Raw genomic sequence first — 27,995 nt, forward strand, 5'->3', positions numbered from 1 at the left:
TCCACATCTGTGAGTAGATATTAAATATCAGGGACCTGATGACGCCTTCCTTTTATAGCACTGCAGTAGTCTAACACAAGGGTAACAAAATCATGAGTAAACAATGAGATGGTTCAAATACACAAGAGAAAATGTAATATCCCTCAAGTGCAAGATAAGAATGAATGTTCCTTATTCTGCTCCAAAAAATTTACAATTTACATTGTTCTCTGGACATTTAGAAACACCTCAGGATTCAACAGATTCACCAACCAACCGATGACATGCCCTATTAGTCAAAGATACTGATATAATTTCTGCCACTTCTTCAGATTGATTCTCCCTCTATACAGGCATTATCACAGTCTTATCAGGGTTGAGTATCAGGGTACGTCTAACACTGCAGTACTATTTTGGGATATCCTGCGTCTTTTGAATGCATCCGCTATTGCAAAATATAGCAGATATACTCTCAGATCCCATGATGAGTTTACAGAGCCAGCAGTTAGGAAATAAAGAAAAAAATTGTTCACAAAAAGCAATGTAATCAAATTATTTAAATCAAAGTATATTTTAAAAGCTTAAGAAAAAAAAAAGAAGAAACAGGATCTGGTCTGATGTAAATTGGCCCTGAAACGTTCAATAAAACAAATTATTATTTAAAAAATGTTCATACACTAGATAAAATTCAGAGTTGTTTAATGCACTTTAAAAAAAATTAAACTAAACATTCATAAAGATACAGAATCTCTGTTATAAACTAACAATATAGCAGAGGCTTGCATAAATACTTTATTACTACTATGTCCAGGCGTAGCCTCTGCAGAGTGCAAGTAACATACGCATACATACAACACACTACAGAAACTCTAAATAATGGAAGTACAATCTTCCACCAGAAAATCTGGTAGAATATTTGTAAACTATTCTTATAGAAATAGAATTCCATGTATATTTGAACAAATAGTTCATTTAAGAGGTACTGGCATATACAAATATAAAAGTTTCCAAATGCTGCATTTCAAAATTGCAATTAATATGCTTTGAAATATGTACACCTGAGTATTCATCAAGAAAGGCACAACAACATTCTAAACTTGTTCAGAACAAAATAGGACATTTTGTTTGAGTAATAGGACATTACAGGCATAAAATAAGGGCTAGATCCCCAGCTAGTATAAATTAGTTTGACTCATTTTATTTCAGTTTCATTACACTAATTTGTACACCAACTGAGGATCTAACCCCAAGTGGCTTTTTTTCCAGTGCTTGCTCAAGATTCTCTCTTTGTATTTTGCTTCTGAAACACTTAGTACCAAATTTCCAGCAGATCATACACAAGACTGACCATAATAGTGGTTTCAAAGCAAAAGTTCTAAGTCAACATACTAAAAATATTTAGAAAAATCGACTTAAATGAATATAGATTTTATTTGTTCCCCACGAATGTGCTAGTTCAGAATAGAAATTTAGATGCCTCCAACACTTCAGTTTTAAAAGAACTTAGTTAAAGAAGTGTACAACTAGCAATTCCTATTTTTCCCCCAGCTCCCTACTCCTACAGCATAATTTATAAACAGAAGAACTGGTATTTCACATGGTTTCTGGCTTAAGATCCTTCCTGAGCAAAGTTTCAGCTCAGAGCACACTTCCTGAGAAAAGTTTCAGCTCAGAGCACATTTTTACAGCAGTGTAGAACTCCCTGAAAAATAGGGGTCTAATGTAAACAATGACAATCTTAAACTCTAGCAGCATAAATAGTCCTATCAGTGAGTTTCTATACAGAATTAATATAATAGACACATTATGGTCCCAATCCTGAGAACAATTGCACATATTCTTAGCTTTAAGCACAAGTAGTCCCCTTGAAGATTTAAGATTATCTGTGTTCTTAAAGTTAAGCATGCAGAAAATGGTTTGACAGATCAAGGCCCTAGTTAGTGATTCAGCTTGTAAGCTACAGATTGTTATGTTTGTGTCTGCAGTCTCTAGTGGTTCTGTAAAGTTTCAGACTCAAAGCCCATCTCACATACAATTTGCTTTTGGAGGTTTTTCAACTATGCGTCTGAGCTTCTGTCAGCTTCCTGATTAAGAAGAGTTTGTCACGACTCTCCTAAAAAGACAGTAAAAATATCCACAATAAATATATTTGAAGAGAGAAAAGCCGTTTTTCCAATGTATCTAGACATATAAGTCACACACAGTGTTCTCTGTAAGCTGTGCGCTTCAGTGGCCACTCAGGAGAGTATCAAATGCTGTCCAGCTGATTAGTAGAGTGCCCACAGCTGGTTTTTTGTTTCTACATGCACACACTCAGTGCACATAAATGTATTCACACCTGGACAGAAAAGATTAGAGGGAAGTTTGGTCACACTCATTTTGTCTTCAATAGGAAAAAAGGTGGGTTGTTACCATGTGGTAAAGAACACATGGTATAACCCTAGTGAAGACAAAGTAGTTGTAATTTTAACATGAGTTAGCAGGTAAGAACATATCTTTTTTCCTACTGAAGATGCACCCAAATCTGCATTTAAAAAAAAAAAACCCCAGAGAGTACTGTAACCAATCGCAGCTGCTCCAAGAGCTTCAGTAACCGTAATAAATTAAATCCCAACCTCTTTCCTTTTCTAAAGCACTTATATGACCAGGAAGCACAAATCCTATCGACTGCAATGGCATGTGTGCTCCTCAATTACACAGGGGTTTTGTGACAAGTATCAGAGAGTTAGCCATGTTAGTCTGAATCTGCAAGAACAATGAGAAGTCCTGTGACTCTTTATAGACTCTGGCCCCTTACTGCTCCCCCTGAGGTCATTACACAGTATAACTGTCCCTCCCACCAGCCTCCCCCCCCTTCTATTTTATGAGGAACCATCAGAATTCAAGGCAAATTCTATAGTCCTGGCACAACCTAACCCAGACCTTGCTTTAAGTTATAAGAGAAAGCTGCATACAAATTTGGTGGTCCTAGCTGTTACCGTTTAGGAGGGGTTCTTGAACAGACTCACAAATGGATGAACACACAGACAGATACACAAACTCTCTCAAATATGTAGCAGATTTGAATTTGTCTAGCTTCAAACTTTTTTGAACTATGCAAGATTCAGGAGCCCATTATTACCCTGTATTTTTTCCAGTACTTACACTGTTGTTCTCATTGTACCTGGCTATATAATAGACAAATAAAAGAGAGCAAGAAGAGAACTTGTTTCTTTTCATGCTTGACTTCTAGTGCAACGCAGCTGAAAAACTTACGGAGAGGGGAAGAAATATAGATACTGTACCAGATCTTACCATAATCAATTGTTCCCTGAGCTGAACGATAACCCGTTTATGTGCTCCAGCCAAGGCAATGAAATAGAACATAATGAGGCTGCAAAACAGGGAATCCATATAATATGTTACCATCATATGCACACCAACATAGACAGAGAACTATTAGGAAAAAACCCACAGTCACACACCACACACCAAACTAACCATTGTGAGGGAAAACCCAAACTACTGAAGAATCAACATACAGCTGGGATAGGCAGGCACCAGAAAGGCTGAAGCAGCCTGCTACAAAACGACATTTTGCCTGTCAGCAGGAAGAGACACTCCGAGTACACAGAAGGCGTGGGCTCTTGCTGCAGTTCTGAGATCTGTGGTGCTTCTGCCCTTGCATTCTCTAGACCGTTGTGTGGTTAGAGGGCCTGTGCCCCTCCCTCATGGACTATCAGCACCTTTCCGCACCCTCAGGCTGTGCTCCCTGAGAATCTGACTTTGAACAAGTAGTTCTCTAATTTCCCTTTTCTGCAATGTTTAGCCCTCAATCTGTAGTTACATCAACTTTATATTATTTCCTGTGGTTTTGCTACAGATACTGCCCTTGTAAATGACTCAGAATCATGCTGTGAAAGGAGCAAAGGAGGTGACAGGAAACTGGATGCTGAAACTGTTTGCCTATCAGAGAATTGTAATGGTTTTTCTTCCAAAATTACAATTTGTGAACATCTTGTACTAGTAAACATGCCATAAGGAGTTAGCGACCAGGTATTAAAAACATTCTCTGGGTATTAAGGATATGAAAAATAAGATTTGAAGTCTTGGGGATACAAAACTGCAGACCCTATTCAGTAAAGCACATAAGCATGAGCTTAAAATAAAAACTTCAATAATCAGGGCCTGCGGAGAAAATTCAAATGAACTTGGTAGCTTTAAAAAGTGGAGAAGTTATACAGAACCTCGGAGTACAAGACTCTCCAGACACTGAAACAGTGAGAACATTTTTTGGTCTGGCCTAGGTAGAAACCAAACAGCAACCCTGACACTTCAGTTTCCTTAACTAGAAAGTAGGAATGTAAGATATCGATTAATTTAATAGTCATGTAACCGCAGCAAACTTAGCAGTTCCACCATTGTTTGATAGTCCCCAGGGGCAGGCCGGCAGCCAGTGCCCTCCGGGCCCTACATCCAGGGAGCCCTCTGCCACTCTAGGCAACAGTACAGGGTGGCAGGCGGGAGTCAGTCCACAAGCGGAGCCAGTTTAAAACCTGCATCCTACGGAGTAGACTCTCCTGCCACCAACCCACTGCTGCCTCCATGGAACTACTGGTGATGGGGATACAGAGGCGGCAAGGGAGGAATGCATATAGTCGATAGGATTAACCGATAAGCCCAGGCTGCAGTAAACTATACACTGACATCCCTACTGGAAAGCAAGACATATTACACAGCTGCAATTCCACCCACTGCTTACAGCTCAGGCTTAGCCATAAGTGGGTGTGAGTGGGCCATGCCCCATGCACTTTGCACTCAGGCCCAACCCCCTCCAGCATGCCCAGTGCTCCAGCCACAGTGGGGAGCCAGGGCTTGTTCTGCTCTGGTACTCTTACCAGGGAGAGGGACTGGGATGCTCAGCTGGGTCTTGCACTCCGGCCGGGGAGCAGGGTTGGGGTTTACTTCCCATCCCTCCTGTTCCACTTCTCCACCCTCCCCCATTTTTGTCCACCCACCCAAAATCAGGACTGACCTACATGGGCCCTTCTGGCTATACCACTGTTACAACATGCCAGCCAGCATGGCAGCTAATGTTCTGGCAAGGGAGATAAGAAGCTGCAATGTTGGTCCTCTGGATAACTAGGAAACAAGAGAAGAATACAAATAATAAAGAGAAACAAAAGCTGAAAGTTCTAACACAAGATCTGATGCCTATGGCTTCCCCGGGCAAAGAAAATTGGATTTAATAAATGTTTCATGTCCATTTAATTAACAGAGACTAAATCATACAACTACATAGGGACAAGAAAACACAAAGGGCCCCACTGCCCTCAGTAGCACTTACCAGGTAACCATAAAGAAAGGCACTGCGAACGCTTCTGAAGCTATGCCATAAAGAACCTTCCGCAGAGCTACTGGAAATCCATCTACTGTATGTGGAACAACATCCCATATACGATTAAAGTTAATGAATGGCCCGCAAGCTTTAGAGGAGTTGATGCTGTTGAAAAGGCGACACAAAAGAGATGTGACACAGAAAGTGATAACAAAGCAACAGGGGATCCCATTCTTATTAGTTTCCACAAGTCACAGTGCCCTCAGTTTATTTTAAAATATATTATTTTAAAACAAAAAAGCTCTTCATGCACAAGTCATTATTTAATTTTTAATTATATGCAGGTATATTTTCTTTTAACTTGCATTTCCAAAATGGTAGGTAGCAGGTCTGGTGCGTTGTGCGGTATGTACTTTCACAGAGGTTTCTAGTCTAGAAAACTCATTATGTTGCATATAGTATGATTAAGTGAGTTGTTAAAAAGATCTTTCGTACTCAATTTGCATTATGTCTTCCTCCTCTCGTCCACCTTTCTTCCGTTTGCTTTATTTGTCTATGCTAGCGGTTCCCAACCTCTGGCTGCTAGGCTTCGGCAGCTCTGGGGTACACCGCTCTTGAGGTGGCTATTGGGAGAGGCGTGTCCTGCCCCACCTCTCAGCCAACCAGCGCCAGGCAGGGGTGGAGTCTCCTCCCAGCTGGGGAAGAGCACTTCCCTGCTCCGCGCAGCCCTCCTGCTGTGCAGGGAAGCGCTCTTCCATGGCTGGAAGAGACCCCACCCCTGCCCGGCGCTGATTGGCTGACAGGCGGAGCAGTACATTCTTCTCCCAACAGCCACGTTAGGACAGGAGGTGCTGGGCGGTGTACCCCAGCCCTGGCTCCCTGAGCTGCTGCGATGCAGACAGCAGTGCAAGGTATGGGGGGGTGGGACAGGCACTGGGGACTCCAAGGGCAGGTCTAGTGCTGGGTGGCTCTAGAGGCTCAACTAGCAAGGTACGTCTACACTGCGGGGTTTTCCAGGATACTGGAGGTATTCTGGAAAAACTCCGCCACGTCAAGGGAACACATTTGCTCTTCCACTTTTTTTTTGCGGAAGAGCAAATGAACTCTTTCAGGGAGCCCTGTATATCTCACTTCACGAGGAATAAGGGCTCCTCCGAAAGAGGAGGCTTTTCCACCATTTGGCCCCATTTAGATGGGGCCAAATGGCAGAAAAGCGTCTTCCAGAAAAGCAATCAGAAAAAGCTACAGTGTAGACGTAGCCATAGTGAGGAGGACTAGGGGGGTAGGGACTCTGGGCATGGGGCTAATATTGGGGGCTGGCACTGGAGGAGGTTCTGGGGGATTTGGGTGCAATGGGGCTCTAGAAACAGGAGGCTGGTACTGGGGGGGGGGTCTGGTGGTGAGGGACTCTGAAGGGGAGGGGGCTGGCACTGGGGGGCTCTGAGGGCAGGATGATGGCACAGAAGGGGTTGAATGCAGGAAACTCTGGGGTCACTGGCTGGTGCTGGGATGTAGCAGAGGGGTAGGGGCTCTAGGGGTTGGGTTGGCACTGGGGACTCTGGGGACTGGACTTTTGGTGGACTGGAAATGTGTTTTTGCATATTCATCATCTGCATAATGAATATGCAAACATGCAAATAAGATATTGCCAGTCTGTCAAAAGTTTGTGAATGGATTTGCCAGTCCCCAGAATCAAAAAGGTTGGGAACCACTGGTCTATGTGGCAGCATTTTTTCTCTTTCACTTCCTTTACAACATCAAATGAGCATTCAACAGTGCAGACATCAGGGAGTCCTTGGATTGTCTTAAATAGTCTGAATAGCCAAGGATTCATTGCCCTGGTGTAATCCTGTAAGGCCAGTGAAGTTTCTTGAAAAAGGTAGAGTTTGAGACCAACCAAAATCAGAGAAGAGCCAAATTTTAAAAGAAAATCTCTTCTGAGGTTTAGGCAAGAGGGATGTAATTCAAACACTGGAAGCTACCAGCCCCCCCCCCCCCCCCCCCCCCCAAGCCCAATTAAGCTTCCTGAGTGGAGGCTAAAAACCCTGGAGCACTGGAAAGTGGGCAAACCCTGTCTGGAGAACCTGAATTTTGACTTTAGGGTGAAATCTTTCAATAGAATGTCCTGTCCCAGCAAGGGGAGAGTAAATTAACTTTGACTCCTCTCCTCCCCCTACCCCAGAACAAGGGAGAGAAAGCAACTATGACTTGTTTTATGAAAGGCAGACCCATCAACGGAGAGTTAAAAAACTCAAGTTAAAAAACCCTTTAAATTAAAGCAAAATAATACACTTTGTAAATATGAAACCATTATTTACTGTGTCATGCTGAGTCCCAGAGGAATGAAAGCCAATACAAGTCCAATCAGCAGCACCACCAGGAAGAAGAAATTAGAGCTTGATGCTCTGAAGGGTCTCGATGAAGGTCTACATGTATGCATTAAACTTATCTGGAGGAGGAGAGAAGGGAGGAGGGAACAGATCTCAACCACTTATTTTTCCAGTAAGTTGATCTCTATCCTAACCTAGCCCATCCCCTTCCTCTGGTCACAAATATTAAGGGCTCGACTGTACTCCCTTTGATGTCAATGGACTATTGGGGCTGAGATCAGAATGTTTCATATTCCAGATGAAGCCAAATACTATCCACCACCTTAGGTTTACATCTTCTCAAGAGAAAATTCCTACAGTTATTTTTAGAGCCAGGGCCCCAATCCAACTGGAGATCCCTAGAACTGCCTACAGTCCCACCAACTGCAATGGGATTCTGCCCGTGTGGAACAGCTTGCAGGATCGGGGCCTTACGGTTTGAATCCAAAAGCCCCAACAAGTCACTTAAACCCTTGCAAAATATTAAAATGCCAGCATAGATTTGCTGCTCAAAATTAATTAATCTAAGCTGGTGTAGTCAGATTTCACAACTTCTGAGATAAAGGACACGTAGAATTGACCCTTCTTAAGGAAGGTCTTGGATTTCCATTTTGTTGACTGAACTGAATACATGCCAGCTTGACAAAATTCCTTCTGAGGTCTGAAATCTCAGGTTGGTAAATAAGCCACAGCAAAAAAGTGTTGCAAATTAATTGTGCGTCAAAGCAATGGTTTCTTATGAAATGGACAAATAACTGATGAGCATGCCATTAAATTGTCAGTTTCTAAATCCTTTCAAAGTTAACTATCTACTTTTATTGTTTTTAAACAAAAACAAAAAAAAATCACCACCATAAAAGCACCTCAAAGAAATAACATGGTGCCCTCATTTCTAGTATGCTGCATCCTTAGTATTTTTAATCAATTATATTTCTATCTTATGCAAGTACAAAAACCACAGAGAAGTAGACAATTTACTTCCACTTACCACAAACCTTCATTACCTTTTTTATGTAAAAGACGATAAAATACTTTATAGTTGCTATGGCAGGAAGAAGTGGTGAATAAAAGGCACCAATCCAGCAGATTGTTTGCCCATACACAATTTCCAGTACATTCTCAGGAATTGCAAATTCCTGTAGCCCGCACCACTTAATCACTTTCCAAGAACAATAGGTAACTAGCAACCTAAAAAACAAAACAAAGCACTAGCTTTCAACCAGGCAGAATGAACCGAATTCCCTAACTTTTAAATATACATTCAGAGTAAAGAGAAAAAGTAACATTTAAAAACCATGTTTAACATAATGAAGTCTGAAGAAACCAAATTCCATTGGCAGGCAAGTGTGCAATGGATTGTATCAAGCTATATAGTATTTTTATAATTGCTGTTTTATTTTAAAATGTAAGATCTGGTGAGAAAAGTAGATAAATAGAAGTAATAGTAAAAGGAGCCATCTTAAATTTTTTCAGCAAAAGAACGTTCAACAGGAACAGACACTCACTTTCTAGGAAAATGAACAAACACTGTCTCAGCAAAAATGATTATGAAATCAAAAATCATCAGCTTATACATCTCCTGTCCAACTCGGGATTCCCAGCACTGACCAAAATAAAGAGGAAAAACAGGATTAGCAGAACAAACAGCAACCACCCAGATCGGTCAGAACACAAGTAACTTCAAAATCACTATGATGATAAAGAACTCCTAGCCATGTTTCCAAATTTTGATTATTTTGATTATTGCCCTAAAGCCCATAAACATTTTAAAGACCAACTGTTGGTCCCAATTACATCAAATATAATAATGCTGTTGGGTCTGAGCCTTAACTGGTATTAATGGTCATAGCTCCAATGAGATGGATCTACCCCAGCTGAAGATTTGTCCCACTAGCTCCAATGGAACTCCAATTTTGCCCCAAAAAGAAAACAAGCCATACATAGAGTCAAGAACTTCACTAATTTACACAGTGCTAACCGTATCTCTCCCCAACAGCCTCTCAAGACCTAGCCTACCACTAAAAAGGGGAGGCAGCTCCCAGTTGATGCAGGAGATATACAGCAAGGAAAACTAATGCCTCTCCTCAGGGACATTAAAGAGAAGTAGATCACAAAGGGAACATCAATTCTGAATACATGACAGTCAAGCGAAGCACATACAAAATATCTTTATGTGGATGAGCCAAATGTTTCAACACAAAATCAGCTTACTGGGTAGAGCTCATGATTGTATCCACATGCCTTACACTTGTCAGCACAGGTTAAGATTTGAGTCCCCAGGGAAAACAAGAGAACACCAATGTTGGCCAGCCGCACAAAGACACACCTGGAGAAACGACAAAACCCCACACTCTTACCCCTCAAAACTCACAACAGTTGAGTCTGATCCAACTGGCAATGGGAAGCTATTAAATGTAACAGAATGTTGGATCAGGCCCTTAATAAAAAAGCATTCAACAGTTTTAACTATAGAATAAGCCACTGAATGTATATATATTCATTTCAGTTTCAACAACGTTAAGCTTCTTTAAGTCTTCCCACTTCAGATGGCAGTATGGTCAATGTCCTAGACCACAGCTGTTTCAAATGTAGGCTTTAGACAGTAACATTCCTAGGGCTGCCATTCTCTAACTGCCTTGGGTCTCCAACCCTTTGCTGTTTCTTATCCCACAATACCTTTTGGCACAAAGTACCACTTTGTCCTGTTCCACTTTGGGCTGCGTTCTTGTGATAATAGGGCTAGAGCAGGACAAGACAGTAACATAAGTGAAGCTGATGACTGCACACTGTTGTTATCCCATGCAATAGCTGCTGTCCAGAGAGACAGCGTGAACCTCTCCTGCACTGCCGAGAACTCTGCCAGGACAGTGTCTTTGTCCACCATCCATTTATATCGGTGGGCTCAGCCAACCTTGCCATAGACCACACCACTAAGGGTGTGAAGAGGAGGAAATGACCATATTCCAGAAATGAAAAAAATGCAGTCAGGGAAATCCAGCAGTGGCTGCTCTCTGCTATCCTGGGCAAGGAAGCCAGTTGGCTGCTGTAGGGAGCCACAATGCATTTGCTCCCTGATTTGGGATGTTGCTGCTTGTGACCATTTTAATCTATGAAACAAGCAGCCATGTGCCATCACAATCAGCACTGTGGAAAATCTAGTGACAATAATAATAAACACACTTACCGCATCAGTGTAAATCTGATCTCAAAGGCTGGTGAATACTCTTCAAATCTGATTAGATTTGAAAAAAACAGAGGAGCAATAAAGTTGACCAGGGTGATCACGATAGAAGGCAAGTATTGCACCAAGAGATTACCATCACATGTGTTACTGTCCTACATGGAATGAAGGTAAGAGTGTAATACACGCAAATAAACCTCTCTATGCCTGTTCTCTGCTCAGGCTTCCCATTGGCCTCAGCTGTCCAGAACTCTGGCATCATCTTTCACTCTGATTCCTCCTCCTCCACCCACACCTCCCTCACCTCTGCAGTGCTGTCAATACACACCATCGCCTTGTCCCCATCCCTTCCATAATGGGCACCCAAACCTTCACCTCTGCACACTTGGAACATATGACTGCTCCTCCAAGGCCTCCCTAAGCCCGAGTGTACACACACACACACACGCACAACTGTGTCTCAGCTCTTTCCCCTCTCCGGCTTCTCACACCCCTTGGCTTCCCCATCACTTTAGGATCCTGCACTCCTTGGGTGAAATCCTGGCCCTACAGAAGACAAAAGCAAAACTCAAAAGGCTGGGATTTCAACCCTTATATTTAAAGCCTCATTCCCTCTACTGTGTGTGGTGCCTTCTCTCAATCTAGTCAAAAACATCTGGGCACTATTACTGCAAGAAACTTTTTATTTTCTATGGTGGACCTACCTGTGGAACAACCTTCCTGCATCTCCCCACATCTGTAACTACTTTTCTCTCCTGCATATACCTCTTGGATTTTGCTCCCCATTTGCTGCTAACTAATCAGTGAGCTGAAAAGTGAATGGGGATTCTCTTTCTATGGAAGATGCTATGCAAGAGGATGTTGCATCACACCAAACCCCTCCATTCCTTTACAATTCTTCACCTTACTCTGCCAAGCATATGTTGATGATTAGCACACTACTAGGCTTTATTTTCACTTTCTTAGACTTACAGTGCAAATATTTTCTTGTGAGTACTTGGTTGCACAGTAGATAGAGTAAAAGAATCCTGACAAAACTGCAAGAACAATGATATTTACAAATATTCTTAGACAGTAGATGCGTAATTTTTCTTCTGTTCTCCTTCCAGCTATTTTTTGCTTTAGTCTTTCTTCTTCCAAGTCTGTCTACAAACCAAAGAAAATTCATATTGAAATGAACAGCCCTCTGATGCAGAGGGAAATGAATATGATTAAGACAAAGAGGTCTATCTTGTTCTTGAGGTTCACATATTTACAGTCTGAATCAAAACTTACTCATGAAGTTTTTCCATTATTCAGTGGGTTCTGAATGGGTCTCTCTCAATGCAAATCCCCTAATCCAGTAATTTTCATCCTTTCAGGTTGGCAATCCCTTCTTCAAAGTAAAAAAATCTTTGCAGCCCCTTTAAATTTACTATAACAAAAACTACCAATGATAACATGTCTATAGTGTGGGTTTCAAGAGGTTGACATGAAAAAACAACCTATAAAGGTGTGTGGAGAATGGGAAGTGAAGTTCTTCGCCTTAGATAGTGATAAAATTGCAATGCCTTGTGACCTAGTCTAGGGGGTCAAACTCAAAACCCACTGGGTGACAATAACTCATCTACACCATCTCATCAGATAATTAAATGGTATGCTCTCTGCGGCAAGAAGCTGGGTTTTTAATTTACTCTCTGAAAACAAACTTTGGGGCATTTCAAAACCAGGTATTATAATAATCTTAAAACCTGATCGCATCAGTGGGAGTTATATTTGAATATAAAAGATATACTCACTAACAAGAACCCTTTCATTTATACTTGATGTAATATATTAAAACCCAATGGGAATTTAAGACAGGAAAGTTCACTGCTTCAGTGAAGTTCTCTTTGCATCCCCAGAACAAGTACAGTATTCACGCATAAACCTTGATGTGCAACAATGGGAAAGCTGCCATCAGGCCAGTATCAGTTTGTTTACCTAAAGGCTCCATAGCCAGTGCCTCGTGGCTTCCACTGGCTCCGGTTTGCCACTTCCCGCGGTGCCCCTTTGCTGCAAAGGGTGTATGACTGGGTTAACTGGTTAAACATTAGGTTAAGTGGGAGCTGGGAACGCTACATTTACACTGCAGAGCCACAACAGGGGTAGGTGCCAGACCCAGTGAGAGCCGAAACCAAGCCAGGCTGAGTTCCGGCTCATGCCGGGTCCAGCAGCTCCTGTCCACAGGGGGTCTTGGGCTCTTCGGCACCCACCGCACTTCTGCCTCTAAAAGAAGCACTGAGGAGATGATGCTGGGGGGACCCAGCTTATAAGCTCCTGCTCTCAGATAGAAACACAGAAAGTGGGAGAGGAAATGTGAGTAGTGGAGCAGTTGACTCGACTACCCGATAAGCCTAGGCTTATCATGTAGTAAGCTATTGGACTACTTGCTTACATCCCTACGGCAGATCCGCCTCTCTCCCCACCCCACCCCCGCTGTCTTCTACAGAGGAGCAGCCTCTGTATGCGGGGAGCTCGGGTACCCTGTGGACAGAGGCTGGTGTTACCCAGCACTGCTGCCTCTGTACCAGAGGCAGCAGCACGGGGAGAAAGGCGAGGAGTTAGTCTGCTCGAAGAGCTGGTTTTTAAACCAGCTCCCACCTGCCACCCCGCACTGCTGCCTCCAATACAGAGGCAGTAGCACAGGGTGGCAGGGGGCTCCCCAGAAGTGGGACCAGGAATGCACTGGCAGCCAGCTCCTCACCCCCAGGGACTACTGAATAGTTGTGTAACCAGTAATAGTTTGTGCGGTTACACAACTATTCAATTGCACACTAACATCCCTAATACACACTGTCTCGGTATTCAAAAAGGGTAAGAAATAGGAGGAGGAAGGCAATAAGCCATAGACTTCTCTCCAAAGGTCATTTTTTAACCACACAAATGTGGGGGGGGGGGGGGGGGAGAAAAATATTACTGTCCGCAGAAAACCTCTTCTATTGTTGAAAACCTATCTGAAGGTTTGAATCCTATTGTCTTCATATATGCAAGTGTTACTGAAACACCGGAATGAAAACTGGGCTGCTGTTTTTTTAAAGCAGCAGTGCTGCAATTGGCAAGTAAACTGTAAGGTTCTTATCAAGCAGCTTCCTACAAACATTGCAACCTCACAACCTCTAGTTCTCCTGTTGAGATAAGTAGAGACTAGCATAGGAAGAATGACTGGAGTGTGAGCAAGATGACACAAAAAGCATGTGCTGGATGGACGAAGGCCCTGAAGGTACTGATCCTGCCCGTCTTGCAACAGATCCCTATGTAGTCCAGAGAGCACGTAACAGGATGTGGGATCTTGCTCTCTCTCACTCACACACTGTATGCATGCTTCTCGGACCAAGGCGAAATAGCACACAAAGGAAAAACCAAAACCAGCTACTTACTTTTAGTTCATATTGTAAACTACTATGTTTGAGCCATGAAGCATTCACGTCTGTAATGCAGAAGTCCCAGCCTGCAAAGATTTTGTTGCAGTAACTCTGAAATTGATCTTCCTTACGTATCAAGCTTTGTTTAAATCCTTCCACAGACCTAATAAAAGATATTGCAGTCCTTTGTTCATTCATTAATATTCTTGCCAAAAGCAATTTCTATACTTTTTCCTTTCTGCCCATTCCAAATCTATACAGCAGAAAGCAAAATTTCTACCAGTTGACACACATTAATCAGCACAAACATCTGTTGCCAATTTTTTCATTCAAGCTCTCTCATTAAGGCCTAAGATAAGAAAAAACCCTCAGCTTGAAGTCACTGCAACCCATGAAAACGTAGGTTTTGTGTACTTCAAATATGGAGTTCAAAGTCCTCTCAATTCTTAGCAACCACACATACAAAGACTGGTCACAGTGAGTCCTTCTGTTTTGCCAGTTTTCCTCCCTCTCCAACTCACACGGCCTCTGCACAAAAACTTATTTCAACTTCAATCAAAATATTTAAAAAAAAATCTTTGCATTTGTATTAATATAATGCACTAAGAGCTAACAACTCAAGACTACACAGATAAGGACCTAAAACATCATTATTAATTCATGATCTCCATACCAGGGCTTGTAAGATCATAAAGCTAGAAGCTCAATTTATTATCAGTTTCACTGATATGGAAAGGATGTAGCTTCAGTTAAATCCCTTTTCATCATTTATGGTGTTTTCCTCCTCCATAGCCAATATTCAGTTTGTTCATTCACTTGGGTCTGCATCTCAGATCTAAAGTTTTTGCTTCAGTCCCATCAAAAGCTGACCACCTCCCCCTTCAAAAGCAGCCAACAGAATGGAATTTATTCCGCTTCCTCTACATCAATATCTCTCTGGAGGTATAAACCACCATAAATGATCAGAAGAAAGTTAGCTGAAGCTACACCCTTTCCATATCAGTGAAGTCCAAGAATAATTCACTGTGTTTCCAATATACTGGGATAAAAAGTGAACTGTACAGTATCAAGCAGTAAACAGAAGAGACCAAAAGTTGTCTTTACCTTTTCACTATCCAGATAAGACTTAATGAGAGATACACAAGTGTAGTCAGCAAGTATGCAAGTGGTACATTGTATTTAATGCCACTGAATTGCACCATATCTATTGCATAATGTCCATAAAACAGACTCGTCATTTCAAGGAAACCCTGTGACAGGATGAAATGCACACAACACTGGTCATAACATAAACCACTAAGCTAGCTAGTAAGCATGGTCAAGAGCTTAGTACAATGAGACAAGACTTCTATTTAGGGCCCAAGACAAGCTGCAACAAGTTTGTGGTTCCTAAGTTTTTGCACAGTGTGAACCAGGTTTTGTTAGATTATATCATGTACCCACCTACCTCCCCTTCTATTCACAATACAGTCCTTTGCGAACTCCATAGAACTCCATATACTGCAGTAGAAGACATATTTTTAAAAGCTTTTTTCACTGCAGACAAGCAGGTAGAAATGAGGAGAAAGCACTACAGCATGTGGCCAGCCAACATCTCCTGACCCACCAGGAAGCAGATTTTAGTTTGAAAGCTGCTGCTTGTTGCACACAAAGGTTAAAGCTTTATCTACAATGATGTGCATGTAGCATGCATCATTTTCAAAACTGATCTGAAAAATTATTCTCATAACAAAACCCCTTTGTTGTATTTTACATGCATTAACTTTGGATTTAGAAAAATAAAACAATTTGATTTAATTACTCACAGTGCCAGAGAGCAGATCTATTATGTAACTATAGAAATAAACGAGTCCTTTAGTACCCTTAATTGTATAAATTGTGCATTTCGGCTCTGCAAACAAAGACAGAAGCAAAGTCACTTAAGAAAGTAGTAATTTTCCACTTTACCATGAACCCAAGGTAATTCAAACATAAGTATTTGCCTGAAGAAGTTGAAGTTCTCCCCCCTTTAAAATGCTTCACACAAACAATAGTAGACTTATAAGGATACTTACCTATGTTTTTTGGAAGAACTTTAATGTAGCTACTGTTGAAAAATCCATATGTAGAAACAGTGCTAGGAAGTGTTATAAAACTGAACATAAGAATAAATATTATAAAGTTTAACAGGACCAGGAAACGTAGGAAGGAGAAATAGGACTGGACACCAGTGCCAAACTTCCCTGAGAATAGAAAAGAAAATGTCAGTAATCGTAACGAAAAAAAAAAATTACTGCGACTATAAGACAACATTAAAGGGAAAGGGTCCAGAATCTGATCTCAGTCACACAGGGGTAAATCTGAAGGCATGCCACCAAAGCTAGTACTGTTACTAGGACAGTCACGCAATTACAAAAATTAGTCACAGTCAATTGCACTCTAAAACAATAATAGAATACCTTTTATATAATTATTATTGGATGTTTTTACATTTTCAAATATATTGATTTCAATTATAACAGAATACAAAGTGTACAGTGCTCACTTTGTTTACTTTTATTATAAATATTTGCACTGCAAAACCAAAAATTGTATATTTCAATTCATTTAATACTATAGTGCAAGTACATTTAATACTATAGTCGCCCCGACTTGCGACCCCCTGAGTTCCGACCCCCCGCACTTACAAAAATGGTTATAAGTGCGGAAGGGGTGGTTTTTTTTGTTTTTTATTTTAAACACACACACACACACACACACACACACACACACACACACACACACCCCCTTGTGTCCTCGGCCCATATTTACGATGGCGCACAGAGCCTACTGTAAATGAGGGTTCAAGTTATGACACCCCCAACTTGCAGTGCTTCCCCAGGAACCAATCGCGTCACAAGTCGGGGGCCTTCTGTACTACAGTGCAATCTCTTTAGGATGAAAGTTGAACTTACAAATGCATAATTATGTACAAAATAACTGCATTCAGAAATAAAAGCCATGTAAAACTTTAGCGCCTACAAGTCCATTCAATCTTGCTGCTTCTTCAGTTAATCAGATAAACAGGTTTTCTTTATATTTGCAGGAAATAATGCTGTCTGCTTCTGGTTTACAAAGCTTATAATTTAACCTCCGTGCCTCTTGCTCCATATTTGTCATCTGAAGAAGTGGGTTGTGCTCACAAAAGCTCATGATATGATCTACATATTTTGTGGTTAGTCTCTGAGGCTATGTCTACACAGCAACATTATTTCAAAATAATATAGTCCGCATCTACACAGCCAGCAGTTATTTTGACAATGTCGAAATACTGTCAAGCTGGAGGACTTCTTACTCCAACTCCTGTAGCCCTCATTGTACGAGGAGTAAAGGACGTCAGAGGAAGAATGCTCTATTTGAAAATAAGTGCAATGTAGACCCTCCAAATTTCGAAATAAGCTACGCAAATTGAGCTAAGCCCTGATGTACAGATGCGCCCTAAGGTGCTACAGAACCATTGTTGTTTTTTAAACATGTACTGGATCATCATCCAATCATATGAAATATATGGCAGAATACAGGTAAAACACAGAGCAGGAGAAAAACAGTTCTTCAAGGAGTTCAGTCACAAATTTAATTAATGCTTTAATATTTTAACAAGCATCACTGGCATGCAATCATGTCCTCAGGAATGATGACCAAAGCATGAAGTGGCATATGAATGTATAACATATCTGGCATGTAAATACCTTGCAATGCGGGCTACAAAAGTGCCATGCGAATGCCTGTTCTCATTTTCAGATGGCATTGTAAATAAGCAACAGACAGCATTATCTTCCATAAATGTAAATAAACTTGTCTTAGTGACTGGCTGAAGAAGTAAAATTGAGTGAATGTATAGGTGCTAAAGTTTTACACGGTTTCATTTTTGAGCATAGTTAGGTAACAAAAATCTACAGTTTTAAGTTCTGCTTTCATGATAAAGAGATTGCACAATAGTACTAGTATGAGGTGACTTGAAAAATACAATTTCTTTTATCATTTTACAGTGCAAATATTTGCAAAAAATAATATAAAGTGAGCACTGTGCACTTTGTATTTTGTGTTGTAGTTGAAATCAATATATTTGAAAGCATAGAAAAATATCTACAATATTTAATAGATACTCATACCTATATCTATATTTAAAAGCCTGACTAGAGACATTTCTCTATACCTTTAACTAATAACTGCCTTCATACATCACAGCAACCTGCAAAAAAAAGGGACAAACCCAGAGTCCCCTCTGAATTTGACTTGAAATCTAAGTACATTTAAGGGAATTGAAACTAGTGTCACTTGCACCCTCTTCTGGGCCAGTAAACAAAATTACATCAGTTTAAACACTCTTCCATTCAGACTCACTCATTGATGTGCCATTTACATTCCCTTACACATCACTTCTCAATATAGTCCTGAGTCTGAGTGAGCACACAGAAATCTAATTTTGCATAACTAACACTTCAGGGAGCTATAACCCAGGTATAAGTAGGGCAGGGGGACTATAACTTACCCATTTACTTGCTTTTTCTAAGACAGCTCTAACACCTCTCTCTTCCACTCCCTTGTAAATGATTCCCTCAAACTCAGGGTGCCAAATTGAAAGGCAATGTGTGAGGGAAAGTTGCACAAAAAATGACAATGATGGGTTGCAAGACGGAGGCAAGATAACTTATATCAAGGGGGCCAGAAGTAGATGAAATCTGCATCAGCTTAGACTCACATGAAGTGCTGAAGCTTGAATGGGCATGGAGTAAGGGCAAAGAAACCTTATCAGGGCAGCAGGGAGACACTGATGCCAACTGTGCCACGGTGTACCTATTCTGTAGACTTCAGTCTTCAAGATATGCCAACTTATCTTCCAAGCAAAATGCACACATCTGCTGATCTACACACTAACAATACTGCACTCTTAATAGCAAGGTAAAGCAGAAAATTGAAGTATAAAGGGGATAGGTAATACCTTCAATGCTACGAATGTCATGTCTCCAAAGTTCCAAGTAAGATGACAGCTCCTTAATTTCATCTAGGAATTTTTTCCATGATCTATTCCTGTTCTGCTTCCACTGATCCCATCGAGATAGATATTTAACATTTGCTTTCTGGACAGCCCTAATAATATAAATTAACAAATTCCTAGTCACAGAGAGAGGCTTTTAGGGAGCGGGGTACATGCATGCATTCACACAGGGCCTAGCACCACAATATGAATAAATAATAGTAATGTATGCAGGTCCCACCTAAGCTATATTGGAACAGGGTCAGGTTCCAGCCAATAGCCCTAGGAAGCAAAGGAAGAGGTTCCCTCTCCTATGAGCAGTGAGCAAAACAACCCATAATAAAAGGCTCCAGTATAATTTATTTATTAAAAATATAAATGAAAAATGACAAATACATCTCTCCTATTCAACTTCAGAATAATTTGTCTCCTTTACTGTGAAATAAAAATGGAGCAATCTAAAGATAACTAGTGCCAAATTGTGAGAGAAGGCAAACTGGAGTAGGAACATTCCAACAGTCCAACATCACTTCTCTCTCTTGATTAATGCACTACTAGGGGGCTGTGGCTCCTGCTTGCTACGCTCACCAACCCCTGCCCCAGGAATAGGTATCTGGCTGGGGGAAGGGTGGAGGAGCAGGCTGGGGCGCAGGGTCTTGGTGGAAGGAGTGAGGAGGCTGGGGGTGCAGGGTCTCGGTGGAGGGGGTATATGAGGGTGCAGGGTCTTGGCAGACCGGGCTGAGGCAGACCCGGCTTTCTGCCCCCAGCCACTGGGCTGGGGCCAGGCTGAGGCCACACCAGCCCAGGCTCTCCCCCTACAGCCGCTGAGGGAGCCAGGCCAAGGCAGCTAAGGCTCTCCCCTTGGATGCCAGAAAGGTCTAAGGCCGCAACACAGTAGCCCTGGCTCTCTATCCAGCCACCAGGGAGGAAAGGGCCAGGCTGCAGCGCAACAACCCTGGCTCTCCACATGGCTGCCAGCAAAGGCAGGGCTGGGAGTGTGTGGAGCTTGGCTCCAGGGGCAGGGCTAGGGCTTGCCTTCCACAGCTAGGCTTTCATGGCTCATGCCTAGCCCCCTAGCCTATGGACACAGATGATGTCATTGTCATCCTGCGCGGGAAGGGGGGAGAAGCAGGACAGACACACACACAGACTCCGTTCCCCAGATGTCCCTAATTCAGGAACATCTGTGGTATGGACCCCAGCAGGCAGAATCAGCTCTGCATGCTGCTGCTCCCCTTCCTCCCAGCTAACGGCCTGCAGCTTTTCCTCACCACTCCTATAGCAGTGGGGGGCAGGGAGGGAAGAGGGGCTGGAAGCAGCTGGGGGAAAGAGAGCACCAGGTAAGCACCCTACCTCCATCACCCTCGCTTCCTTCCTGGCCCAGCAAAATATTTAACCTGGCAAACTCTGTTTCCCAGGACTGCCAGATTAAAGAGGTTCAAGTGCATCACTTGGGGCCTGTCTATATTGGGGATACCTTAACCAGCTCTAAAACTGGTTAGAGCCACAGTACAGACTCATTATTAGACAACTTAAGGTAGCCTTTCCTGTTTATGCTAAACCATTTTCAAACTGGTTCTGCAAAATCACTGCAGGACACATCTAGACTTCAAGCTAGAGGTCTAAATTTCAGTTCAGTGTGTACCAAACAAAGGCTCTGATCTTGCAAGTATCTATGCTTGTGAGTGGCTTTGTGTACAAGTAGCCCCACTGAATTACTCACGTGCTCGTTTGTAGTATTGGGACCGAAGACACCAACACACAATCCCATCTGTGGTGCAGTCAGTATAGTTTCCCTTCTCTACTCAACTGGACACTAAACTGATAGTTTGGTTGAACCTAATTTGCATTAAATGAATAGACAACAGCTGACCCCATCTCTAACTGTGACTCCAGTTACCCTCGCAGGATGTCAGCTTGCAGAGAGGACAGGCCCCAGCACGTCTAGTTCCAACAGGCACTCTGGAGAATGACATAGTTGTGTTTGGCTTGCATTGTAGAGACGGGGCAGGCAATGATGAACACTATGGAAGTTTGGTGTTGTTTTCTGGGGCACTTAACAGTAGTATCACTTATCATTGCACAACTGCCACGCTGAGCAATTTGTTGCTACTAGTGACTGATACCATGGAAGTGCTAAAGCTCCACCAGGGCCCCAGTGTGCCAGGCACCTGTAAGTTGAACTCATAGGCCTAAGCACCAAATAAACTCCATTGCCCCAGCAGCCAGCTCAGCCAGTCCCCCTTTTCCTTAGGTTCTTGCTTTATTTCTTCAAACACCAATTCAACACATCAAACATGATATGACATTATGGGTTCTGACACCTGGGGGAAGAACCCCAAAGAATGAGCTATTGAACCACGAGTGTATACTTAATACACTTTTATAGTGCAATAATGTGCTAAGGAATCATAAAACTGCTTGGCAAAGATTATAATTTACTTGAATTAAGTTTTAGTCATTAGAAAACAAAAAAAAGTGTTTCGTTTGCAACCATGCCTCTCTTTTTCCTGATTAGTATCACTTAATCTCTGTTCTTCATTAAAAAAAAACTTAGTTTCTATTAAAACTGAGTGCTGTTAGGTATAGAGCAAGTCCTTGGCTAACAGAACAGGCCAGCATGTACATAGTCTCAAATTAAACAAATGTAATTTGTGTTTGTGTGTGTCTCCAATGAGAGGGACTGACCACTGCAGACACACGTCTCTGGGAACTTGGGATGCGCACTTAACTTCAAGGTAAGGTTAAGATGAGAAGAGTCTCAAGGAGTTTGCTGGTGAGGTGGCAGGCAGCTGACAGTCTAAGCTCCAGCAAAACTCACTCTTACTAGGGCAGAGTAGAAATACAGTGGCTTATGATTCTTAGTGCCTTGAGGTGAGTGTCACTTGCAAGCTGTGTGCTTGTGCAGTCACCCAGGAGAGACTAAACTGCCACCCAGCTGATTAGCAGAGCATCCACAGCTGGCAACATGTGTGCCTACTAGTGATGCACATCCACACATGCCTCAGTGCACAAACATTATTCCATACATCGATGTAAAAATTAGAGAGAGCATAGCTCACGTGTCCTTTTTCCCTCACCCCAGGCTCTCCTGCAGAGACCTACCTACTTCCTACAGACTTACACATCCCAGACTATCAGCCTGGGAACCTGCTTCCCTCTCCATCTTGGACTGTTCCCTGCAAGTCAGCCATCTTGAGTCATATCTAAACTAGGTCCTGTCTAGAGACTCCTGCAGGAACCTTTCTACTCCCTGTAACTTTCGCTGGTCTTTGTGGGAACCAGGGATCTATCTGTTCATCTCTGGTCTCCCAGCCTCAGCTGGAAACCAGCTTATTAGTCATAGATGAGACTGTTGCACAACTCCCCTTAAAGGGCCAACCATCTTGTGACAGTGCTGTACAAGCATGTAACAAAAAAGTGCCAACTTAAAGACCTCACATGGTACACAGAAAGACAAGAGACAACAGAGGTGAGGGGAATTATAAGAAAACAAGAAATGATTACAAACAGTACGATAAGCAATGTTATCACCCACCAGCTGCCAAGTTTTTTGCTGACTCCATCAGAGAAGCAAGTTCAAGGAAGGGCTTGAAGGAAGACAATGTGGTAGCTTTGCAGGTGCTTACAGAGAGCTCCATCCATATGCACAAGAGGTAGCGTGAGAGAAAGCACAAAGGGGCTTATTGGACAATGTGAGAACAGGGCTATTGAGATTAACACTGTTGGCAGAGCAGAACTCAACAGCTCAAAACAGATAAGAGATGGTGGACGGGACAGAGATAAGCCATGAAGGGCCTTAAGAATATAGAACAATATTTGTGCTTGATGAAATGCAGCAGGGGGAGCCAGAGTTATATTCACCTGGCAGTAATAATAGTTCACTTACTCTTTGATTCACCCACTCCCTTAATTTCCTGCAATTATTCCTCACATCAGGCCAGACTGAAGTTATTGGGACTTCTCTTGTGAATAATTACTGCTCACAAGTGCGAGCAAGGAGTTCACAATCAGACCCATAGTGATCTTTTCAAATTTCTAGTTGATAGAATGGATTTAATATACTACATTTTGGCAATACAAGGCTGGACAGCTGCTTTTTAATGCAATATTTGGTTTGGTGCAAGGATCTCGAAAGTGGACTTAAGTCTTACACCCAGGCTCATTGACTGGGCGGGGGAGGGAAGAGAAGGGAGAGGAGCCAGAAATTCAAAGGGCCCATGGCTCCTGACTTCCACTGCTACTATCATAGGAGCTGGTGCCCTGGGACATTTAACTCATTGCTGGAGTGCCATGCATCACGCTCTAGGCATTGACAGGCCCTCAGGACTCACTGGGGAGAGGTAGGAGGGTAGCTGGCTACCTCAAGTCCCACCCCTTCCTGATGCACAGAGCTGGTCCCCTCCCACCTTGCCCAGGTGCCCGGCAAGTCTGTCAGCTTCCCTGCGTATACCATTTCAGCCCTCCATAGCGCACACACTGCACCCATTTAGAGAAGGAGAACATTTAAAAAAAATCTACTGAGCCAACCTTAGTCTTCTCTTCTCCGGAATATTTAATGCATATTCTCTTATTGATCGAACCAATGCCTCATTTTCCACTCCTGTTGCTTCAGCAAGATTTCTAGTCTGTCCAACAGGTGGTCTCACAGAGCCACGTGTGTTTTGTCGTCTATCCTGTGTTCCTCCAGCACCTCTCTGCCTCAACACAGACCGATAGCTTGGTAATTCTTGCAGAAAGGTAACAGGTGGTGATGTATGATCTGCATCAGGAAAGAAAACTTCTGAGGAAAAAGAAGAGAAAGGAAATGAACTTAAGTGTAAAATATGGTCAAAATAATAACCAGGGTAGGGAATACATATGAAATGTACAATAATACATAGGGAGAAAGAGCACTGCTGCAAATTGCAAAAATTCTTTCACTGCCATAAGGGCGGAAAGATGTTAAAGGGATACTCTAGCCAATGAAAGTTAGAGATGCAAAAGTGTAAACACATACAGATAACTGGTGAACCTGAGCTCATTGGTTAACCTTCATGGTTACATGCCTGTCCCCTACCCCCACACTGCTGCCTCTGATACAGTATCAGAGGCAGCTGCATGGGGGATGCTATAGGGCTGTTGCTACACTTGAAAGGCGAAAGTGTCATGTGGAGCCTGGGGTCAGCAGGGGAGTTCCCAGCTGATCCTGCGCTCCATGCAGTGCTGCCACTTTGAAACGCCTCCTGCAGCCTGGTGACACCCAAGCTGGCCCCGGGCTGCATGCGGCATTTCACGTCCCAATATGGTGGCTACTGTCGACTTGTGATGCACTGTGGATAGCTATCCCACAGTTACTGCATCCCTTTGCATTCTGAGTTATGGTCCCAGCATGCACTGGGAACAAGACTGTGCAGCTGGTGGTTCTGGGTACATGTTGTCAGCCACCCATAATGCACTCATCTCCTATTTCCCCCCCTGCTTGAAAGCAACAGCAAACAGTCTCTTCATGCCTTTTTTCCCCTGGTTATCTGTGCAGACACTATAGCAGCATGAAAACCATCATGAATCTCATTGAGCATCAAAGCATTATGGCAATCATATTAACCACTCCCAGCTGTCACCTTCCTGTGGCAGAGACCTGCATTTCTCCCCCTTTTGCCAGGACTTTTTCCACTGTGATCCTTATGCTGGAACATATCCAGAGTCCACCTAAATGAGGAAGACTCTTGGGAGGCCATGAACATACTCTTCTGCACACATCAGTTGAACAACTGGCAAATGCCACTGGCATTTGATCTTCTGGATACGGTGGAACACCGGTTCTGTTGCCATCAGACAAACACAGTGGCTGCGTCTAGACTGGCATGATTTTGTGGAAATACTTTTAACGGAAAAGTTTTTCCGTTAAAAGTATTTCCGCAAAAGAGCATCTAGATAAGCACGGATGCTTTTGCGCAAAAAGTGCTTTTGCGCAAAAGCATCCATGGCCAGTCTAGACACGATTTTGCACAAGAAAGCCCCGATCACCATTTTAGCCATCAGGGCTTTTTTGTGCAAAACAATTCTTCCCTGTCTACACTAGCCCTCTTGCGCAAGTACGGCTTTTTTCCCCGAGCGGGAGCGTGAAAGTATTTGCGCAAGAAGCACTGATTTTGTACATTATAAAGTCAGTGCTCTTACGCAAATTTAAGCAGCTAGTGTAGCCAGCTGGCAAGTTTTTGTGCAAAAGCAACTGCTTTTGTGCAAAATCTTGCCAGTCTAGACGCACCCATGGTGGGACCACATAACTATGAAGGTATGGGGCAATCAGCTGTGGCTGCAAAACTTTTGCACGTGCAAAGCCAATTTCATAAAAGTTTGTGAATTGCTTTCCCCCATCCTGAAGCACAGCAATATCAGAACGAGACCTGCTCTGGCAGTAGAGAAGCAAGTGGCAATAGCCCTGTGGAAGCTTGCAATGCCAGACAGCTACTGGTCATTTGGGAATCAAATTTGGAGTGGGGAAATCTACAGTGTGAGCTGTTGTAATCCAAGTAGCCAAGGCAATCAAATAACCTTCTGCTACAGAGGGTAGCGACTCTGGGAAACACGTAGGACACAGTGTAGGGCTCTACCCCAATTGAGTTCCCTAACTTTGGTGGGGCAATAGATGGAACACTCATCTCCATCTTGGCACCCGACCACTTTGCCAGGGAGTACATCAACTGCAAGGGATACCTTTCAGTGATGCCGCTGGCACTGATGAATCACAAGGGCTGTTTCACTGACATCAACATGGGGTGGTCCCAAAAAGTGCATGATACACACATCTTTAGGAAATTCTGCCTCTTCAGAAAGCTGCAAACTGGAACTTTTTTCTTAGACCAGAAAATTACTATTGGAGGCATTGAAATGCCAATAACGGTCCTCGGCAGCCTACCCCTTGCTCTCGTAGCTCACAAAGCCGTACACAGACAGCCTAGACTGCAGTAAGCAGTTTAAATACAGGCTGAGTATGTTCAGAATGGTGGGAGAATGTGTGTTTGGGTAATCAAATGGGATTGTACATCCCTAATAAGCTATATAGAATGCATGTAGGTTCTTTTGTTGTTTTAAGGTGTTTTCTCTGTTCCGTTTTCACCTTAAGAATAACTGTGCTTGCTTAGAATGGGCTGTGTAATAATTTTCAACCACTGGCTATTAATCTATTCATAGCTACTGGAGAGGAAGCAAACTGCAGACACTGGCCTGTTTAGGCAGTCTGACTTCCTTGAGATATCACACTGTTGGACAAGGGACCATGCAATCTGGAAAAAGCCCTGGCAAAAGGGGGAGAAATGCAGGTCTCTGCCACAAAAAGGTGACAGCTGGGAGCCAGAAAGCTGAGAGTGCTGTTGGTAAACAGAGGGGAAACACAGATGTGATTGCTGAACTGCGATAGGTGGGACTGTCCCTTCATTCTTCAGGCCAAATTCTGTTCTCGGATTTACATGTGCAGCTTTCACCAAAACAACAGAAAGGCACAGCTCCTGAACTACCCCTTTTAGTCAGCATTTCCGCAAATATTACCCACAGCAGAGAGAAACAAAGGGCCTGGCTTCCCCTTGCAGTCCATTACAGCAGTTCAACATCAGAGCCAAAGAGTGTAAACCCCCACCATACTGATTCATCAGTGGTTGTAGAGCAGCACCACCTAATCTAGAAGCCCCACTCCCCACCCTAGACCCGCTGTGCTAGGTGCTGCACAAACCCACCCTCTGCAGCACTTCCCACTGGGCTACAGGTGGGCAGAGCCTCAGTGTTGCCAGAATAACCCTCCCCCTCCCACCAGCCTGTCTCCGAGTCTCTCTGTTTTCAAGCTGTTGAAATGAAGAGCCCAGAACCCCCCAGAAAAGAAACTGAAATTTTGCTTATTTCATGCGTACGTGACTTAACGGCGGTTGGCTCCTTGTTTACTTACCAGCCTCACGCTGCGGGTAGCTTGCGATAAGAGGCGGCACGGGCGGAGTGCACAGCAGGCACAGGGAGAGCCTGGCTCTAGGGGCTTCGCTTGGCCCTGGGCTTATCGGGAAGGCCGGGGCGCTCATCTACAACGGGGGGTGGATTGGCGACAACCCCGCCCGCCACAGAGTGCATGGCCCGAGCAACTGTTCCCCAGGCCACGCACAACCACCCTGCCCCGCCTCGCACGCTCTGCAGCCGGCCCGGGGCGCGGATCCGAGTCTCCTTTCCTAGCGCTGCGGCCGGGAGCCCGGGCCGCCTGCCACCCTCTTACCATCATCCTGGCTGCCACAGCTGAGCAGCCGCCGGGCCTGCTGCTCGCTCATGCTGCCCGCGAGCCGCCGCCGGAGAAGCAAGAGTCGCGGCTTGGCCCCGGGTTCCAATTTCCGTGCGTCACAGAGCCAATGAGAAGCGCGCGGCCACTGTGCACTCAGGGCGGGGCCTCGCGCACTTGGTGGCAGCCAAGCCCCGCCGCTCAAAGCAGGAGGAGGAAATGCAGCCAGTCCCGGGCTTGCCTCCTTGCGCTGGGTCTCTCACGTCTCGGTCCGCACAGACCGACCTCTACTGTCTGTCTCCTAAGGAGCATCCTGCCCCTACCGTGTGTGTTCAGACGGAGCAGCCCCATGTTGACATTCAAACTCATGTGAAAATGAGGCAGGACTGAATTCCTTCAGACCCGAAAGGTTTTCTCTCTCCGGCAGGGAGGTCACAATAAGAACATCCCATAATCACCAGAGCAGCAAACTCCTACTCATTGTCCCAAATATCCTTTCCGCTTAGCAGACCTGACACCTTCCTCGGGATTTAA

At 43.5% G+C, this 27,995-nt stretch overlaps 1 protein-coding gene across 3 annotated transcripts; it reads right to left on the reverse strand.

Moving 5' to 3' along the window:
• Positions 1 to 661: 661 nt before the first annotated feature.
• On the reverse strand, positions 662 to 27,973 carry TMC7 (transmembrane channel like 7). 3 transcript variants are annotated; one of them, XM_075899399.1, is made up of 17 exons: positions 27,462 to 27,963; positions 27,147 to 27,273; positions 23,756 to 24,008; positions 19,190 to 19,338; positions 16,284 to 16,451; positions 16,035 to 16,120; positions 15,334 to 15,479; positions 14,245 to 14,392; positions 11,819 to 11,992; positions 10,850 to 11,001; positions 9,877 to 9,991; positions 9,171 to 9,268; positions 8,670 to 8,853; positions 7,615 to 7,745; positions 5,306 to 5,461; positions 3,274 to 3,352; positions 662 to 2,092 (listed from the first exon to the last, which is right to left on the reverse strand). In XM_075899399.1, exons 1-17 carry the CDS (start codon positions 27,465 to 27,467, stop codon positions 2,033 to 2,035), a joined length of 2,232 nt encoding a protein of 743 aa, XP_075755514.1. In that variant the 5' UTR covers positions 27,468 to 27,963; the 3' UTR covers positions 662 to 2,032. The 3 variants fall into 3 exon arrangements, 2 of the variants coding, with proteins under 2 accessions (XP_075755514.1, XP_075755513.1); XR_012896144.1 differs by lacking the exon at positions 662 to 2,092 and adding an exon at positions 4,994 to 5,100 and having other exon boundaries at positions 3,287 to 3,352; positions 27,462 to 27,973; XM_075899398.1 differs by lacking the exon at positions 662 to 2,092 and having other exon boundaries at positions 2,107 to 3,352; positions 27,462 to 27,969.
• Positions 27,974 to 27,995: the final 22 nt, after the last annotated feature.

The sequence above is a fragment of the Pelodiscus sinensis genome, chromosome 16 (genome assembly GCF_049634645.1).
Source record: "Pelodiscus sinensis isolate JC-2024 chromosome 16, ASM4963464v1, whole genome shotgun sequence".
NCBI lineage: Eukaryota > Metazoa > Chordata > Testudines > Trionychidae > Pelodiscus > Pelodiscus sinensis.